The 19,026-nt window shown below is 32.4% G+C and overlaps 3 protein-coding genes across 3 annotated transcripts; 1 reads left to right on the forward strand and 2 right to left on the reverse strand.

Moving 5' to 3' along the window:
* Positions 1-717: 717 nt before the first annotated feature.
* On the reverse strand, positions 718-2,009 carry LOC143535017 (NAC domain-containing protein 68-like). Its single transcript, XM_077029364.1, has 3 exons — positions 1,808-2,009; positions 1,274-1,530; positions 718-1,152 (listed from the first exon to the last, which is right to left on the reverse strand). The coding sequence occupies exons 1-3, from the start codon at positions 2,007-2,009 to the stop codon at positions 760-762; spliced, it is 852 nt and encodes a 283-aa protein (XP_076885479.1). The 3' UTR covers positions 718-759.
* Positions 2,010-6,779: 4,770 nt separating this feature from the next.
* On the forward strand, positions 6,780-8,625 carry LOC143535016 (NAC domain-containing protein 67-like). Its single transcript, XM_077029362.1, has 3 exons — positions 6,780-7,020; positions 7,740-7,996; positions 8,121-8,625. Exons 1-3 carry the CDS (start codon positions 6,801-6,803, stop codon positions 8,556-8,558), a joined length of 915 nt encoding a protein of 304 aa, XP_076885477.1. The 5' UTR covers positions 6,780-6,800; the 3' UTR covers positions 8,559-8,625.
* Positions 8,626-10,778: 2,153 nt separating this feature from the next.
* On the reverse strand, positions 10,779-12,138 carry LOC143535047 (NAC domain-containing protein 68-like). Its single transcript, XM_077029386.1, has 3 exons — positions 11,919-12,138; positions 11,324-11,580; positions 10,779-11,192 (listed from the first exon to the last, which is right to left on the reverse strand). The coding sequence occupies exons 1-3, from the start codon at positions 12,136-12,138 to the stop codon at positions 10,779-10,781; spliced, it is 891 nt and encodes a 296-aa protein (XP_076885501.1).
* Between the last annotated feature and the right edge of the window lie 6,888 nt (positions 12,139-19,026).

Below are 19,026 nucleotides of genomic sequence, written 5' to 3' on the forward strand. Positions count from 1 at the left end.
CCGCAAAGGCGGGCTGCCGGGAAAAGATGGAATAACCAACCTACGCGGGTCCCGCTTTTTCAAACGGACTTGGAGTGTTCGTGTAAAGAAGACGCGTGTGAGCTGTTGAAGGTGATTTTGGTAATGGGAAGGAGCGAGGGTGGGGCAGGGTGCATCGGTTGCATCAAAGTGATATTCGGTAATGGGTAGTATGTTACTACTTGTACATTATATTTAGTTTTGTACATTTGGTGTAGATATATGCCAATAGGAAGGGTAGTATGATATCGCCATTATCGATCGAAAGCTCAAGTTTTGTAAACACTTAAAAAAGAACATTACAATATAGGATAGATAACTCGAGCCTGAAGCTTAAGTTTAAAACCAACTTTTTTCAAAACTCGCATAAAACCTATCGTCTAAAATGTGATAAATGTGACGATTTTCACGTATTTTTGTTATCTTTTCCCATATGTGATCAACTTCCAAGCATTACATACACGTGTTTATACGATTTTAGTTATACTTTTGGTTCTGGATGAAACACAATCCCTAAGGATTTGGATGTGCTAATGATATTCGCTTTGGTTTTAGTTATATTTGGTTCCGGATTGAATGCTCTCCCTAAGGATTTGGATGTACTAATAATATTCGCTTCGGATGTCTAAACGCTTGATTACAAATTTACATGTAGAATAGAACATTACAAAAAACCACATAAAATTGAATATGGGCAGCTATGGGTGTTCGAACTCGATGAATCAACTTATGAAACTACTACTAATAATGTCGATTTGAGTCATAAGTCATTGGCATTTCATAAAGGTAATAAGTTGGAGGCATTGCTTCTAAGCAATGGTGCAAATCTTCCAAACTCAAACCATCTAGCCAGTCATTCCCATTGTCATTTAGCTCACTGTTATCCTCGGCTGTGATCAAAGATTCAGGCAGCAAGTCGTCTGAAAACATGACGTCGCCTTCGAAGCTACCACCGAACTCGCCATCTAAAGATTCAAACGAGTCAAAACTGCCAGTTTTGTTACTAGAGTTGTTCTCTTTCTGTAATGGTGATGTGGAATGAAGACGATGAATGTTGTTATCTTCGGGTATGATTATTATCTCCTTCGGGTTATTCTTCTTGTTGTAAAGACGACACAAAACCCAATCATCCAACTGCAAATATTAAAAATGTCACATTCAGTCCAGAAGCAGTGTAGCTTGTCGTTCAAAAAAATATTATTTATAACCAAAAATTAAATAATTATAAAATATAAAATAAAAATATTAAACTTGCCTTAGCGTCTGCGAGTCTATATTCATGCATGATCCAGTTGGTCTTAATCCCTTTAAGCCCTTTACCCGCGTAAAAAACCAAGGCTTTCTTAATCCCGATCGTTGCATTCGTGTCGGTTTTTGACTTAATGGGTCTATCCGCTCCGGTTGCTTTCCAATACCCGTGTCCTGTGACTCGGTTTGGTCTTGACCCGTTCGGGTATTTCCTGTCTCTCGGTGTGAAAAAGTACCAATCCTTTGTTCCAAACAAAGCCATTTCTGAAAAAAAAAAAAAAACAATAATAAATTAAATAATAAGACGAAACAATTAAACCGAAAACCAAACCGAACTGAAACCGAATCAAATTCTTATTCGGTTATTTGACTTGGGTTGCAACTGTAAAAAATGACGTAACCGAAAACCGTATTGATGCCAAGAACTACCGTAACCAACTCGGTTAACCGAATAAATCAATAAAAATCGATTAAGAGACACCGTTATTCGTTTAACAAATTTGAAGCTATGAACAGATTTCAGAATTAGTAAACAACATACCAGGAAGCTCCCATGGTTCATGTTTGTAAATATCAACATCGGCGATGATATGCTGATTCCGAGCGGTCTCCAACGTCGATTTGGATTTGCGACTGAGATAGTGCACGATAAGCTCCTCGTCGGTCGGATGAAACCGAAACCCGGGTGGCAAGTTCAACTCGGATTCAGCGTCCCTGGCCCTTTTTGTTAACGGTGATCTCATCTTCTAGCGGTATAAAGGTGTTGGATATGACCCTTTTTTTTCTTTTTATGTGATGAGGGTTTAAATCCCGTAAGTAAAAAAAATGGTTAATAAAAAAAAATGGTTAATAAAATCTTTTTGAATTGAATATTTAATAATATGAAAATTGAAAGTGGAAACTGAAATTTGATGAAGTCCATTGCAGGCTTTTATACATGTTTTGAATGTGGGGTCCAGTTTCCGACATGTGGGGTCCACAAAACAAGAGGTTGTCTTAAAGATTTGAATCACGTGTGTTTGTTTTCCGACATATGGATATGGATGGAGGTATGTGGGGGTCCGAGACAGAGGTGGCAAATAAACTGGTTAATTTGTTCGACTCGAAAGTTAAATCAGAACCCAACTTGTTTGAAACCAATCATGCAGAAATCGGTTTGGAACCGATTGAAACCGTAGGTTCGGAACCGGTTTGGAACTTTCTTCATCAAAACCGGTTAACCGAACCGAAATTGTAACTTTGTCAAGAAACCCGTTTCAACCTGAACCGAAACCGATCATAAACCGATTTTGACTTTCGTTGATCAAGCCACACCGGTTTCAACCCAAACTGGTTATGAGTTTTGAACCGATTTTGTGCACCTCTATCTGAGACGGGTTTAGATAACCTCACACACATACATATGTTTTTGTCAGGTAATTACTTGTCATGTATCGGATAAACCTGCAAGTTTCGAGTACACAAAACCCTTTGGGCATTTATTGGGTTTTAACAAAAGATAATATAGAATGTTTTGACTCTTGACTAATTATTTACAAAACATAATTGGGTAGTATATTAAAATTAATTAAAGGAAGAGATAAAATTATGTCCGGTTATTTGGACATATGATTAGGTAAATAGGACAATGTTATCGGGTTGGTAATCAGGCATATTACAAATCTCATACCCGTCTCAAACATGCCAAAAATTTATAGTTACTCCCAAAGTCGTCCCACACTCTAGTGGAACGGGTATTACTTGTCCTAAAAATTCCGGGTTTTATTAGTATCATAGGTTCATATACTTTTCACATTTGTCAAATATATAAAATTGTAGGATTTTTGGCCTCTTTTATGTTTATTCAAACTAAGCATGCAGAAATGATTAATAATTCTGTGCACTTGCCTTCATTCATTGTATCTGGTTTTAGTGTTTTACACTTTAAGAAGCTATGATATTTTAATATATTACTTTCCAGGTTAAACTTTCTACTAATATTAATTTATTCCAGCCTACTCATAATATTTGTTTTTTTTTCATTAAAAAGTAAAGTAATATATTTTTTTTATAAGCATCACTCATCAGGATTGTTTTTCCTTATAAAACTTTGAGTGTACATGTATATTCCTAAGCTCGAGCTCATGTGGTACTTTAACGAGTCAAAGCTCGGTTCAAGCTCAAATGTGCAGCATGAATTAATACATAGAAAGTCTAAAAAAGGTAAACTTCAAATTACAGCCTAAACGAGCTTCTCATCGAGCTCACGCTCGATAACAAAGCAAACTTTTTATCGATCCGATCCCAAGTAACTCACAAACAGTTCATCTCGTTTACACGCCTACATACATACGAGCAAGCAAACACGTGTAAAGTGTAAACATATACAAAGATATAATAAAAGTACATGGTGGTTGGAAATTTACTTAGCCACATACACAAGTGTGTCATTTTCATAATTAGCCTCTCTAGATTGACTTAAAATATATTTATAAGGTTCACATGTAAAAAGTAATGAGGGGTCTATTTAGGAACCTTGTCACTATAAAGAGGGGTTATGTGGGACCATTTTCTTGTATTTGTGGGCCCACTTTTGTCCATAAAATTACCTTTTGGGTTACTTGTAAAGGTTCTTGGACCCTTGGTGAGGGTCAAACACAAATTTGCTATGGGTCTTTCACTCTAAACTCTAAAAGTGGTTCTTTTTCATATATAATAATAATAATATTATTTTTTAATTTAAAAACAATATGCAACTTTTATGTTTTGCCTACAAATAAGTGCTATGATCTATTTGTTGAGTCATCATATTATGTTCTTCGAACGGAATGATGATCTATTTGTCAGGGTGATTTCGGATGTTCAGGTTTTAGTATTAGAAAAGGAAGAAAACAATAAAGTGCATTAATTCACAATTTTTTTAATGTCTAGCAAATCCTTCAAATATGCTACTCGCTAAATTAAACACATTGGGAAACACTTTTCTGATCCATGGAAAACCTTCAGCCGCTTGAAGACACGACAATGAGGTGAGATAAAACTCGCTCAGTTCAAGGTTCCAACTAGTGAACGCCACCTACTCGTCTATTCTCTCATTATCATCTAGTGCCGCCTAAACTAAAGCTGGGGCATGAATATATCTTTCATGGGTCACATGAAACACCAAGTTTTTTTATATCACTTCACCACCAGCTCATTCACATTAATTCGGAAAATTATAAGGCAATTTTATAAGTTATAAAAAGTATTATTATTATTATTTTTTTAATATTAAGATTCTTTGGTATCTTGACTTTGACTTAAAAAATGTCCAAGTTTGACTGGTTGTATATAACTGTAAAAGTTCATTTAATGATTTAAAATACGCCACTGCTGACGTTTTTGGTAATGGGCCAAAGGCATAAGGTGCTCAAGATGATGACGTAACCAGTTACGTCACTAAACATAGTCACTACAAACGTTTTCTGGTCTTGTCTTTTATAGGTATCTTATTAATCAATTCGAACATCAACATTGATTATGTATAAAGTTGGTTTCACATGGGTGATGGGTGATGGATTATGTAGCGATTTATGTTCGCTTATTAAGGAAATGAAAATGTTTGTGTTTGTTCTTTAATACTTAAGCGGATAGTTTACGAATATAAATGAATATAAAAAAAAACTTAAACAAACATAACTGGACGAATATTAACGTACACAAATGAATCTAGTATATATTTTCACGAATACAAACTCGGATGATCACTACGATTTATTATTATTTTTTTCAATAAAAATAACCAAGTAAATATTGAAAGTAAGATATACATATTTTAGCATATATATAAATTTAAACGAGCCAATTTTATGTTTATATTTATATGAATATAATACTTATGTGAGTATAAACGAACATAAATAAATGGACATTCACGGACATAAATGAACAAATAATAATTGTGTTTGTGTTTGTCCGTTTAATTAATTGAACATAATTTTATTTCATGTTCATTCATTTATTTAAATAAAAGAACTTCCTGATAAACAGTTTATAAACATTCAATTTGTTTAAAAGCCTAAAATGGAGTGTCCTTACCACGACCCTCTTAAAGAGTGAAGGGGACATTAGACACCTACTTTATATATAAGATTCGAACGTGCACTATATTGGTAAAGATAAACGTTTGATGTCATAAGAGAAGAGACCATAAGCTTATTAATGATCAAAACATTTATATGCTTTCAAAATGTCACAACAAGTGTTATTCTTGCACTACTTTAATTTAATATCATATCAGTTAATTTCTTTTCACACATATAAACTATATTTTAGTATCTTAAAAGATATGGATGAAGTTGATGCAACCATGGATGCCTAAAAATTTAAAAAAAAAAAAATCATATACAATGGATGAAGGCAAGTGGACCTTTACTCGTTTATTGCTTGTTTAGTTTGAATATACTGTCAAAATAGGCCAAAAATCCTTTAAGCAAGACTGTAGGCTAGTATAGTACTATGGACCACCCATATATTTTTATAACCCTACATTCCTTGCATCTCACGCATAGGATTATTATATATTTATATATGATTAATCAAAATACTTTAATGGGTTAATTGAATATATGTAAATAGGATTTCAAAAGCATGCTTTCAATTGGTGGGGTTTGTATAAAGATTTAAAAAAGTAGGTTCATTTATTTTTAAATAATTCTAACTATTTTCTATTGTTAAACAATAGTCGGTGGTAGTCTAAAATAAAGGTGTATTTGTTTCCAGTGTTCCGCGACTAACGAATGGTTAACTTCGTTAGTTCAATACTTACGTAGCACTCTTAGTTGTAAAAAAAAAAATTACTTGGCATGTGCCTCTCTAAACTATTTATAATATGTTATATAACATATTAAAAACTATTTAGCCCAACCCAGCCTCTCGTCACCCCCTTCTGCCACCACCACCACCATCCTTGGCGAGCCATTACCACCTGTTTTTTTCGGTTTTACCATTTAAGCTTGAAAAATTGATTCGAAAACAAATTGTTGGCCAAATATATTGAACCTTGACTTAAACTTTTGCTAGTTAATAATTAATTTATACTTACACATTTAGGCTACATTATTTTGGGCTAAACAATATACTAAACTACTATAAATTACTTAAAATTTAACATTAAAAATAAAAATATATAAATTTAGCTCGATTTTCATTTCAATTTATTTTTTTCTAATTTCAAATCATTTTTTCAGTTTCATGCACGCATCCCGTCCTACATCTTTACTCGTATAACAAGATGTATTTTCCCCCAAATTTCATATCTTCATAAATCATAAGAATAAGTTATCAAATATTTTATTTATGTTTTAAAGAAAAAGAATATTCGTAGAATTTCGTACCTCATAAATTTCAATTTGCATGTGCAGTTGTGCACTTACTTTCAGTGAAGCTTCTCCATGCTGGGACCACACATGAAAGTGGGACCCACTACCCCCTATATATACTCAAATTCCAACTTCAATTCACACACAATATCATATTATTATCATCATATAAATATTCAAACAAATATATACAACATGAGATCACCATCAAAACATGTTACAAGAAGTGCTAGAGATGCTGAATCTGAGTTGAGCTTGCCTCCCGGGTTCCGGTTTCACCCGACCGACGAAGAGCTCGTCGTTTATTACCTCTACAGGAAATCTGGACCCACGTCAGGGATTCTCAGTGGCCCCAAACCACCACAGATTATCGCTGACGTGGATCTCTATAAACATGACCCGTGGGAGCTTCCTGGTATGTTTGAATTTTTATTATTCACTACTCTTTAATAAATGAAATTTACGGTTTAAAGTTTTTTTAAAAAATATTATTCGGTTAACCGAATTTAGCATTTTGTAAAACTGATAACCGAATTTGTTACAGGTTTCTTACGGTTGCAAACCGAACTGAAAACCGAATAATAATTTGCTTCGGTTTTTGTTATCGGTTCGGTTTAAACTGTTTATTTGGTTTAACCGAATTCAGCATTATGTAAAACTGAAAACCGAATTAATTATGGTTTTTTCTCAGTGTCGGTTTGGTTTTCGGTTACGTTGGTTTTAATGTTTTCAACCGAACCGAAAACCGAATAAGAATTTGCATCAGCATCAATTCGGTTTAAACGATTTTATACGGTTTTCTAAAATCGAAAACCAAAATAATTACGGTTTATCAGCGTTGGTTCGGTTTCCGGTTACATCATTTATAATGGTTGCAACCGAAACTGAAAAATCGAATAAGAATTTGAATCGGTTTCAGTTCGGTTTAAATGGTTTTTTCGGTTAACCAAATTCAAAATTTTTTAAAACCGAAAAAACCAAATTAATTAATGTTTTTCTCAGTGTCGTTCGGTTTTCGGTTACGCCATTTTTAACGGTCGCAACCCAAACCGAGAAAACCGAATAAGAATTTTATTTCGGTTCGGTTTAATAGGTTTTAACCGACTAATTTTATTTTATTTTTTTTTATTTCAGAAATGGCTTTGTTTGGAACAAATGAATGGTACTTTTTCACACCAAGAGACAGGAAATACCCGAACGGGTCAAGACCAAACCGGGTCACTGGAAACGGGTATTGGAAAGCAACCGGAGCGGATAAACCCATTAAGTCAAAAACCGACACGAATGCAACTATCGGGATCAAGAAAGCCTTGGTTTTTTACGCGGGTAAAGGGCTTAAAGGAATTAAGACCAACTGGATCATGCATGAATATAGACTCGTTGACGCTAAGGTGAGTTTAATATTTTTAATAATTTTAATATTATTTAATTATTATTTAATATTTTTATAAATAACTTTTTTTTGAACTACAAGCTACACTTCTAAACTGAATTTTACAATTTTAATAATTGCAGTTGGATGACTGGGTTTTATGTCGTCTGTACAACAAAAAGAATAATCCCAAGGAGGCGATGATCATACCCGAAGATAACAACATTCATCGTGTTTGTCCTACATCACCGTTACATAAAGATAATAGTTCTAGAAACAATAGTGACAGTTTTGACTCGATTGAACATTCGGACAGCGAGTTTGGTGGTGACATCATGTTGTCGGGTGACTTGCGGTTTGAATACTTGACCAAACTCGAAGATGCGACTAGCGAGGGAAACAATGTAGGATTAATGATGCAACAAGGGGATGTTGATGATGGGAATGAGTGGTTGGATAGTTTGAGTTTGGAAGATTTGCAACATTGTTTGGAACAAATGCCTCCTGATAATAATATTAATAATAATAACTTTTGTAATATGCCAATGATTTATAACTCAAATCAACAATATTTATTCTAGTTAAGGTTTTGATTTGTATATTTTTTTATTCTTAGAATATAAGTTTTGGGTTAAAAGTGTATAAATAGATTCTTGTAGTTAAAATGCAAGATTTTATTCATGTAAATACCATTGAAGTTTTGAATTGTAACAATCTCCTTTGATACAAAGAGAATAGTTTATTTCAATTTAATTTTCTAACAAGTGTAAACAAGTCGAGCAGAGCCTGCGCTTGTCTTCGCACAAGCTTCACCCGTATATTATTTAGTAATTATTTTATTTTTTAATTTACATATATTTATAATTATTACTTCTATAGATATATTTGTACAAGTCATCATACTACACGTATAATATTAGTGTTACATATATACAGCAGTATATATACTGCATATATGTAGTCCAATTGTGGGAATATGTCACTCCAAAGAGTTGTGTGAACCGTTCTTTGAATTTGTGGGCCCATTTTTTCTACAATATTACTGTTCGGGTTTATTGAAAAGGTCCCGTCGAAAGTCAAAATATATATTGACGGAAGCCAAAATAACTAGTTGTCCGACGGTTTTATGACGTTTGACGGAAGCTATAAACTGGTTGGTTACAAATCCCATAAATAAACATTTACATGTTAAGATACAGAAAACATTTTCAAAGGGAATAAACATTTACATAAATAAACGTATGACATAAGTTGGTTGGAATTCAGACGGTTTTATGACGTCTGAAAAGGGGTTGATCAAATAAACATTTTGTTAATATTAACGGGTCAAATGAACCAACAATAATAAAAACCAATAATGGTTTTAACGTTTTATAACACATGGCTGAATTGAATTGGTTAAAAATCCCGTCAAATAATGATTAGAAAGCGGACCAACGAATTTTACCATAAACATGTTGTAGATGGGTCAATGAATATTTTGGTGGCTGGTAGTTATCACCCAACTAAACAGTATCAAAACTATTAAGATAATAAGATTCCTTTGTATCTTGACTTTGACCTCAATTGTAAAACTTTGACCAGTTGTTTAAGTTATTTAATAATTAATTAATATACGCCACTGCTGACGAACATGAATACATGATGACGTAACCCCTTACGTCAACAAACATCGTCGGTACAAACGGTTTCGAGTGTTGCCATTTTTTGTATTTTATATTTTATTATGGAATTATTTATTTTAACTTCGACATTAATTTAATTGTTTATGTAATTCGTTTCACATGGCCACATGGGTGATGATTACTTCGGGTGTAAACGAGCTAAGCTAAGTTCAAGATCAATTAGACTCGAGTTTAGTTTATTTCGAGCTCTTTTTTCAAAGTTAGAGCTCGGCTCGTGAATTGTTTTTTTTAATCGGGTTTGGCTTGCTTATTAATTATTAATTAATTGTTGCATATTTTTATATATTTTAAGTAAACATTAACGAGCCTAAGCTTGACTCGAGCTCAACATGCAGTGTGAAACAGATATATAGAAGTCGAAAAGCGGTAAAACTTCAACATACGTTAGGCTTGAGTTCGGGTGAAATAACCAAACAAGCTTAAGGCTCGGGCTCGGTCTCGATAATGCTCGGTTTGTTTTGAGCTTTTTATTGATTCGATCTCGAGTGACTCACGGGCAACTCATCTCAGCTCGTTTTCACCCCCTTTGATTAGAAAAAAAAACTTATTATTGGTCTGAAATCAAATGTTAAAAAAATATATATATGTTAACAAGTTGAGTTTAAAAGTGACTAAAGTTAATTTCAGTTTGTTTAACATTTACTGTATATAAGGCTTAGGCCAGTTATTAAGCATTTACAAACTCTAGTTACTATTTATATATTTTCTTTATCTATATACCTTTATATATATAACATAAGATACATTATTTTGTTGTGTGTCATGGTTATAGATGTGACAAACTCGTTTTGGCTCACGAACCTAACCAAAGTCGATGTATAAAGCTCTGATTCGACAACTAAATTTTCTTTCAGCGAGCCGATAGCAAATAACTCATGAATGATTCATATACATCTTAAACATGCATTTGGTCATAAAAACACAAATAAAATTAAAGTAGTGTCTTTTTATATAGAGAACTTTATAATAATTGATAGAAACCTTTACATGTTAAGATAAAATTACATCTTCTCAAGAATTCAATAGTATTTACATGAATGAAATCTTGCATTCTAACTAAATGAATCTATTTTACATTTTCCTAGAGTAAAATAAATATACAAATCAAAACCTTAACTATAATAAATATTGTTGATTTGAATTATAACTCATTGACATATTATAAAAGTTATTATTATCAGGAGGCATTTGTTGCAAATCTTCCAAACTCAAACTATCAAACCACTCATTCCCATCATCAACACACCCTTGTTGCATCATTAATCCTACATTGTTTCCCTCGCTAGTCGCATCTTCGAGTTTGGTCGAGTATTCAAACCGCAAGTCACCCGACAACATGATGTCACCACCAAACTCGTTATCCGAATGTTCAAACGAGTCAAAACTGTCACTATTGTTACTAGAACTATTATCTTTATGTAACGGTGATGTAGGACGAACACGATGAATGTTGTTATCTTTGGGTATGATCATCGCCTCCTTGGGATTATTCTTCTTGTTGTATAGACGACATAATACCCAGTCATCCAACTGCAATTATTAAAAATGTAAAATTCAGTTTAAAAGTTTGGAAGTAGTGTAGCTTGTCATTAAAAAATAAGTTATTTATAAAATTTTATATAATAATCAAATATTAAAATTATTAAAAATGTTAAACTCACCTTAGCGTCTGCGAGTCTATATTCATGCATGATCCAGTTGGTCTTAATCCCTTTAAGCCCTTTACCAGCGTAAAAAACTAATGCTTTCTTGATCCCGATAATTGCATTTGTGTTGGTTTTGGACTTAATGGGTTTATCCGCTCCGGTTGCTTTCCAATACCCGTTTCCTGTGACCCGGTTTGGTCTTGACCCGTTTGGGTATTTCCTATCTCTTGATGTGAAAAAGTACCATTCCTTTGTTCCAAACAAAGCCATTTCTGCATAAATTAGGTCGGAATTTAGTGCATGAAACCGAAAAAAATAAAACCGAAACAAAAACCGACGGTTTAATTTTATATTTTGTAAAAACCAAACTTATGGTTTTGTTTCTGGATTGCATGAAATAAAAACCGAAATACAGAACCGAACAAAATTTAGAGTTTATAGATTTTCATTTTTTATTTTGTATTATTTATAATAAATATGTAACTCAAATACTTTAGTTATTAATTAACCAAACAATTTTTTAAAAAAAATTAAAAATCGGATTTTTGGTTTTAGCCCAAAACAACAAAACTGACCCAAAGTGAACCGTGAATTATTTAAGAAGACGTACCAGGAAGCTCCCACGGGTCATGTTTGTAAAGATCCACGTCAGCGATTATCTGTGGTGGTGTGGGTCCTCTAAGAATCCCTGACGTGGGTCCAGATTTCCTTGAGAGGTAATGTACGACGAGCTCCTCATCGGTCGGGTGAAACCGGAATCCGGGAGGCAAGTTCAACTCCGATTCAGCATCTCTAACAGTTCTTGTAACATATTTTGATGGTGATCTCATGTTCTATATTATTTGAGCCAAAATTGACTTGACCTTGAATGTTTAATAATAATATGGTGATAATGAGCAGATGGTTTACTTGGGTTATATATATAGCTGGGAAAAGTGTGGTCAAGTTTTATGTGTGGGGCCCACATGAGAAGGTTCACTGAAACTACACGTGCTAATATTAAATTAGTCAAATTATTACAATTCACATAAAAGGAACAAAAAGAAAAATTATGAAATTAGTGGATATTCAAAATTCAACTTGCCACACACGTAAATATGTCGAGGATGAAGTTACTAGGAGTCTAGGACAATGTTTATAATTTAGTCACTTAGACATTTTTTTAGGAGTTTATTTATATGAATGATTTATGTGGTAGCTAGATATTATTTTGGAGTTAATTACGGTAGTGGCGGACTCAGAAATTATTTGTTGGGGGCGACATCGAGGTTTAACTCTAACTTTAAACGGGGTGATCGAGATTTTCATATACAAATAACGTTAATTTTTTTTAAGTTGTCGTTTATTATTTTGTTAAAAAATAATAGAGTTAGTGAAATGGAATGGAATTAAAATAATTGGAAACCAGATTAAAGAAAAAAATAAACTTTGGATTGAGCTATTAATTAAGTCAACAATTTTACTTTTCAGTAATTAGAAAATTACACTCATAGTAGAGACTCGAGAGCATTCATTCACAAAAAAAAAATAAAAAAAAATAAATAAATAAATACTTTTTAAGTTCAGGAGTTATAACTTAACAATTTTAGTAGCCAACTTAATGACTTTTCCTACATTGGAGTCTAACAACATGCATGAGCTAATTAAAAACACGTTATTTTTTATGGTGACTGTCCTTTAAAGGATGCTTGAATATGAGGTATATGTTTTGTGTTCTATTATTTTAAATCATATTTCTGTTACTTTCCTTAGATTTGAACTCAGGTGATTTGGGTATTTAAGAGAGTTCTCTTTGTCATGGGAGTAAAGTGTCATTTTCGTACTTATGGTTTGACAAATAATACGAATTTATTCTAAAAAATTTATTTTTTGCATATGGACCATTCATGTTTCCCAGTTCTTGCCAATTACATCCAAATCACTAACTCCGTTAAATTTAATCGTTAAGTCAAGGGCAAACATGTCTTTTTACTTTTTTCTTTATTATAATACTTATTTCAATGAATTGCGGTTTTCGTCCTTATGGTTTGTCCAAATCTACGGTTTTAGTCCAATAGTTTCAAGTTTGCAGTTTTCTTCCCTATGATTTCATTTCACTTGCAATTAAACCCGAATTCCCTAATCGTGTTAAGTCTAGTCGTTAAACCCATCAGTATGCCCTTCACGTGACGAGACAATTTTGTTCCTTCCTTTTTTTCATTTTTCTCCAAATACACCCCGGCTCATCACATGAGGGGGCTTGCGAATTAGTACTTAGGTTTATTTGGGGAGAAAAGCAGCAAAATCGGTCGTCATTGAGAGGCACGCAAATGGGTTAACGACCAGACTTCATGAGTTTAATAAATTCGGTATTAATTGCAAGTGAAATAAAACTATAAGGACGAAAATTGCAAACTTGAAACTATTGGACTAAAACCACATATTTGGACAAATCACAAAGACGAAAACCGCAGTTAACTGGAATAAGTATTATAATAAAGAAATAGTGAAAAGACATGTCTACCCCTAATTTAACGATTAAATTTAACGGGGTTAGTGATTTGGATGTAATTGGCAAGAATTGGGAAACGTGAAGGGTTCATATGCAAAAAATAAACATTTTAGACTAAATTCGCATTATTTGTCAAACCTAAAGAACAAAAATGGCACTTTACTCTTGTTATGGACCGTCAACAATAGAACTTTTACATGACATGTGAGTTTTTAAACTTATTATCTTAAACATATTCATTGAGAAACTATGCCTCTATGAATCATTATAAAATAATGTTTTTAAGGTGAATCAAACATACTTTACCTTTAACTAATTCCCAGGTAACCACTTAATATAATAATCAAAACTATTATACAACCCCTACTTAATTATTTTATATCGATATTGTAACAATATTGATTATCATATGATTAAGCAGGAAAAGTTATTTTCCTTTTTTGTTATCAATGAGTAAACGGTTATTTATGTTCGTGTGGTTTGTTAACTTTTATTATTTCCATCCAACACTTTCTTTTTTCTTCATTTCCATCCTTGTGGTTTTCAAAGCTTGCTATTTCCATCCAGCTCACTTGAAGGAAAAAAAACTTCCGGATTATTATAGTTTTAAGTTGATGAATAATACTCGGATTCATAATTTATATACAATCAATAAAAAGTTACATACTTACTCTAGAATTAGACAGACTCAAATGTCTTTTCATTTAATAGCAAAGACAAATGGTTTTGGTACGCTCCTAGTTTAACTAATCCAAGAGCATCATTAAAAAAAAAACTCACCATTGTTAAAAATTTTTTTGTATTGAGTCGGAGTTTTAAACCTGAGACTTGAAGATCTTAAGTCTTAAATATCTCCATGTCATTTGACCAGAAACTTAATAAAAACAAATAATAAACCACGAAGTACAGAAGAAACCAAGAATTTCACCAAATGGACAAAATAATAATTTCCTTTTAACGGAAGAAATAAATATTTATTAAAAATAAGCAAGAGGATGAAGAAGAACAAATTAGCTTAAATATTTATTAAAAATAAGCAAGAGGATGAAGAAGAACAAATTAGCTTAACTTTAGGATCTTTGTATGTTTAATTATTATTTATATTCAAACAAAACATGCAAGATTAACTGGTCAGCGCCCACCACATGCAAACATCATTGTCCTCATTCATTGCACCTATTAAGTATTAACTATTAAGCATACATGAGTACATAACTACTAGTTCTGTCTTTGGTTTGTTTGTGTTATATAATTTAAGATTTTTTTTTAAAGAATAAACACATACTCTCTACGAGTTTTTTACCAAAATGGGTAGATGGGAAAAATTATTTATTAATATAGGTTATTTTAAAACTATTTACCAAATTAGGGATTCTTTCTTTTCTCTCTCTTTGTTATTTAATGTTTTTATCTCTGGGGTTAGAAAATAAAAAAAATAAGTAAATAAACACCAAGAAAATGATTTATGGCACCTACAGCATGTGTTCGAGGAAATAAAAGGAGTTTTAATTTTTATTTTTTTTAATTAACTTATTATAATTATTTTCTTTTTATTTGTTTTTCAATCAAGCCATGTTAGTTACAGCTTAAAAATCATCTAAATAAACTTCAAAGTAAGATAAGAAATGTAAAAAAACAAGCATTTCAAACTAAACGGTCTCAATATCAAAGACAAAAAAAAAATAAGAACGTCAAATAAAGTCAACTTGATAAAAATTAAGTACAGAATAAAATAAAAATATCAAAACAACTTCACCCACTTAGACATCCATTCTTCTAGCCTTGGAGCGACATGTTGACATATTATGACTACGTTCTCCACAAATTCCACAACGGTTACCACTTTTTTCTTCTTTCATGTCCATTCCATTCCGTAGCCTTGTTGAGTGAGTGTGACCCTTTTTGTCTCGCTTTAGATCCGAATTTGAAAGTAATCTAATAGATGGTGATTGTGGCCAATAAGCTTCATGAGGAATCGGGAAAAACTCGGATGACCAAGTAGTACAATAATCCACAATTGATCAGTAACACTTGTTAATGTATTGCCAATTGTTCAAAGAAAGTTTGACGTTCTTATTTTTGTTTGTCTTTGATATTAAGACCGTTTAGTTTGAAATGCTTGTTTAGTGTGTTTTTACTTTTCTTATCTGATTTTGAATTTTATTTAGATTTTTATTAAACTGTAGCTAACATGGTTTGATTGAAGAAAAAATTAAAAGAAAATAATTATAATAAGTTAATTAAAAAAATAAATTAAAACTCCTTTTAGTTCCCTGTAGGTGTCAAAAATCTTTTTTTTTGTTGTTTATTTTATTTTTATTTTTTTAACCTTAGAGATAAAAACATATAATAAGGAGAGAGAAAAGAAAGAATCCCTAATTTGATAAATAGTTCTAAAATAACATATATTGATAAATATTTTTCCCTCTCCACCCATTTTGGTAAAAATCCACTTCTAAAATCATCATACATACGTTCTGCATAAAGATTCATGGAGCACGCCACTTCACCACCAGGTTTCTTGAAAACAAGATTTCTTAATGCGGATTAAATTGATCGTATAAATGAACTGGAGATTAACATGAATAAAAAGTTATAACTTGGTTCGGTTTCAATTTAAAAAATTAAAATTGAACGAAAACCTTAAACCAATTACTCATCTAACATCCATTACTGTATTTACACGTTTCAATAAAAAATCAATTTTAAGTAAAGAAAAACAAACATATGTCTAAATATGGTGAAGGTGAAATATATTGTTAGTGGTGAGATGATACGATAGTTATTTAAATAAATCAAGTCATATTTTAAAAGGATTTTAGTGTTAAAAATTAAATGAATAATTAATTTGCGTAGTTAACTATATATAAATCATCCGAGGCACGTCTCATCAATAATGCTCTAATCCATACACGAGTCACATGTTTTCAATGTATTGTTCGTTGTCGAGGCCTAAAGGTCATAACCTTTTCTCTCCTATTATTTGAGACAAGCGGTCATTCCTGAGGTTTGAGGGTATGAGGAACGACTCGAATATGAGATTGCACAACAACTTTAGTGATGTAAAATAAAATGTAAAAAGTATAGTGCTTAAATCTTTAGTGATTATCAGAATGATAATATCGGTGTTGAAATGTTGAATGTTAAAGAGTTTTGTTCAATTTTTTAATATGTTACGACTAAATAATGTAGCGGAAAAAATAATTCACCATTAGAATATTTAAATGATTCGAATAATTGTATATGACAATTGGGTTTTTTTGACCGATTATACTTTATTTTTTTTATCAAGAAAACTTACCAACTTTGACTCGATTATTGGTAAATGGATACTCTTTAAGAGTTACTAATTAATTTGGTGGCCCCAAAATATTTTTTTTTATTACCATGCATGCACTTCATTGTAAAAAATATTCAAACAAATATGGATTAGGAGCTTTTCACACTTCACTTCATCTGATAGAAAAGTAAGATTATCAATAATAAACCGTTACCGGTGGACAAAAATGGTAAATGACATAGGTGTCAAAGCTTGAGCCTATATTGGAAGGATGATGCATATTTAACTTTATCATTTTTCCTTTGTGATATTTAGGTTTGTGTTTGTATTTTTATACATTCAGGCTTCTTGCGACTTGTCAGTTGTCTATAGCTTTTCCCTTAATAAATATTTGGCGCTCTAAAGAGCCGTATTAGCGATTTTTCTTTTATAACAGGGTAAATACGGTAGGGGAGAGTAACTCAAAACCATCCATTAATTTAATTATTATAAAATAAAAATATTTAAAAAAGTAGATGCAAATGTCACTATTCAATCAATCAATCAATCAATCATGCCAGGTAAAATCCCATCGACAGCAAAGCTATAAGTAGGGTCTGGGGAGGGTGGGATGTAGGCACACCGTACCTCTATCCAAAGGAATAAAGAGGTGGCTTTCAGAGAGACCCTCGGCTCTAAGTACATGTGTATGAAGCAAAATAAAGGAAATCAAAGTTTAACAGTTATATAAAAACTACTACTAATTATAATAATATTAATAATAAGATCACAGTTTAACAGCTTATATAAAAGCTAATAATAATAATAATAATATATGTAAGGGAAATACCATTATGGTATGTGACCTAAATAAGTTAAGTCTAAGCCCTAAGGTATTCAATTCTCTCTAAAAATCCTTAACTTTAATTCTACTTCTTCACGAATTCCTATCCTCAACCATGTCCTCGGAGAGGTTTAGGTCTATCAAATCATGCCTAATCCTCTGATCCCAAGTCAATTTCGGTCGTCCTCTACCCCTCCTCCCCTCTATAGTAATGTTTTCTACGGATCTAACAGGATTCGTCGTCTGTCTTCTCTTTACATGTCCAAACCATCTCAATCTCCCTTCTCTTATCTTGTCTGCTATGTTCGCCACCCCTAATCTCTCGCGAAACACAACGTTTCTTATTCGGTCTAGCCTTGTGTGCCCACACATCCAACGTAGCATTCTCATTTCTGCTACCTCCATCTTCCGCCAAATGTCACTATTGTAACATTTAATTTAGTACGTAATCACGTATGTAGACAGCCGGTGATTTTGAACCGGAACATAGTACTATAGTAGTTGAGACGCATCAACTCGAAACAGTAGTTTTTTTTCCAACTATCCAAGAAACTATGGTGTCACACCCCGCCAAGGCGGAAGCGCGGGCGCGTGACTTCATGTATATCGTAAGCATATGATTATCGTAAACATAAATTTATATAGGATACCAATTGTTTAGAGCGTTTACAAAACATGAGTTATTCAAAATACATAGTAAGATTTCAAAACATTTTAAGTTATAACAATGAAATCCTTCAAAAAGTGGTATCCTACGATGCATGTGAGGTCCCTACCTGTATTCCATGACTTTGGTTTTAACCTGAAAAACATACTCGAAAACGTTAACATAATGTTGGTGAGTTCACAAGTTTTATAGTCGTAATGTAAAACAGTTTTCCAAGGAAAATTAAAAAGTTTACGTGCTCGTAATACAAAAACATTCTTGCGGAAAACGTTAGTAGGAATTCTTGTCCACAAATAGAAATACGATTTTCATAAAAACATCACATATATTCCAAAGACCATATTTAGAAAGCGTTTTCCCTTAATAATGACCAATAACAGTAGTAATATAGGGGTCGTAACAAGTAATCATTTCCTAAAAAGAAACTTCAGTATCAACAGTGATGATCTTGTGTATA

Source organism: Bidens hawaiensis, unplaced genomic scaffold (assembly GCF_021521415.1).
Source record: "Bidens hawaiensis isolate Kalapana, Puna unplaced genomic scaffold, B.hawaiensis_p1.1 tig00010384_1, whole genome shotgun sequence".
Taxonomy (NCBI): domain Eukaryota; kingdom Viridiplantae; phylum Streptophyta; class Magnoliopsida; order Asterales; family Asteraceae; genus Bidens; species Bidens hawaiensis.

Bases quoted from the DNA above. Each gene is read 5' to 3' on its own strand.
- LOC143535017 (XM_077029364.1), bottom strand. From the start codon at position 2,009: ATGAGATCACCGTTAACAAAAAGGGCCAGGGACGCTGAATCCGAGTTG. The intron at 1,531-1,807 runs GTATGTTGTTTA...TTTTTTTTTCAG, and splicing joins TGAACCATGGGAGCTTCCTG to AAATGGCTTTGTTTGGAACA. The intron at 1,153-1,273 runs GCAAGTTTAATA...TAATATTTGCAG, and splicing joins ATAGACTCGCAGACGCTAAG to TTGGATGATTGGGTTTTGTG.
- LOC143535047 (XM_077029386.1), bottom strand. From the start codon at position 12,138: ATGAGATCACCATCAAAATATGTTACAAGAACTGTTAGAGATGCTGAA. The intron at 11,581-11,918 runs GTACGTCTTCTT...TAATTTATGCAG, and splicing joins TGACCCGTGGGAGCTTCCTG to AAATGGCTTTGTTTGGAACA. The intron at 11,193-11,323 runs GTGAGTTTAACA...TAATAATTGCAG, and splicing joins ATAGACTCGCAGACGCTAAG to TTGGATGACTGGGTATTATG.
- LOC143535016 (XM_077029362.1), top strand. From the start codon at position 6,801: ATGAGATCACCATCAAAACATGTTACAAGAAGTGCTAGAGATGCTGAA. The intron at 7,021-7,739 runs GTATGTTTGAAT...TTTTTATTTCAG, and splicing joins TGACCCGTGGGAGCTTCCTG to AAATGGCTTTGTTTGGAACA. The intron at 7,997-8,120 runs GTGAGTTTAATA...TAATAATTGCAG, and splicing joins ATAGACTCGTTGACGCTAAG to TTGGATGACTGGGTTTTATG.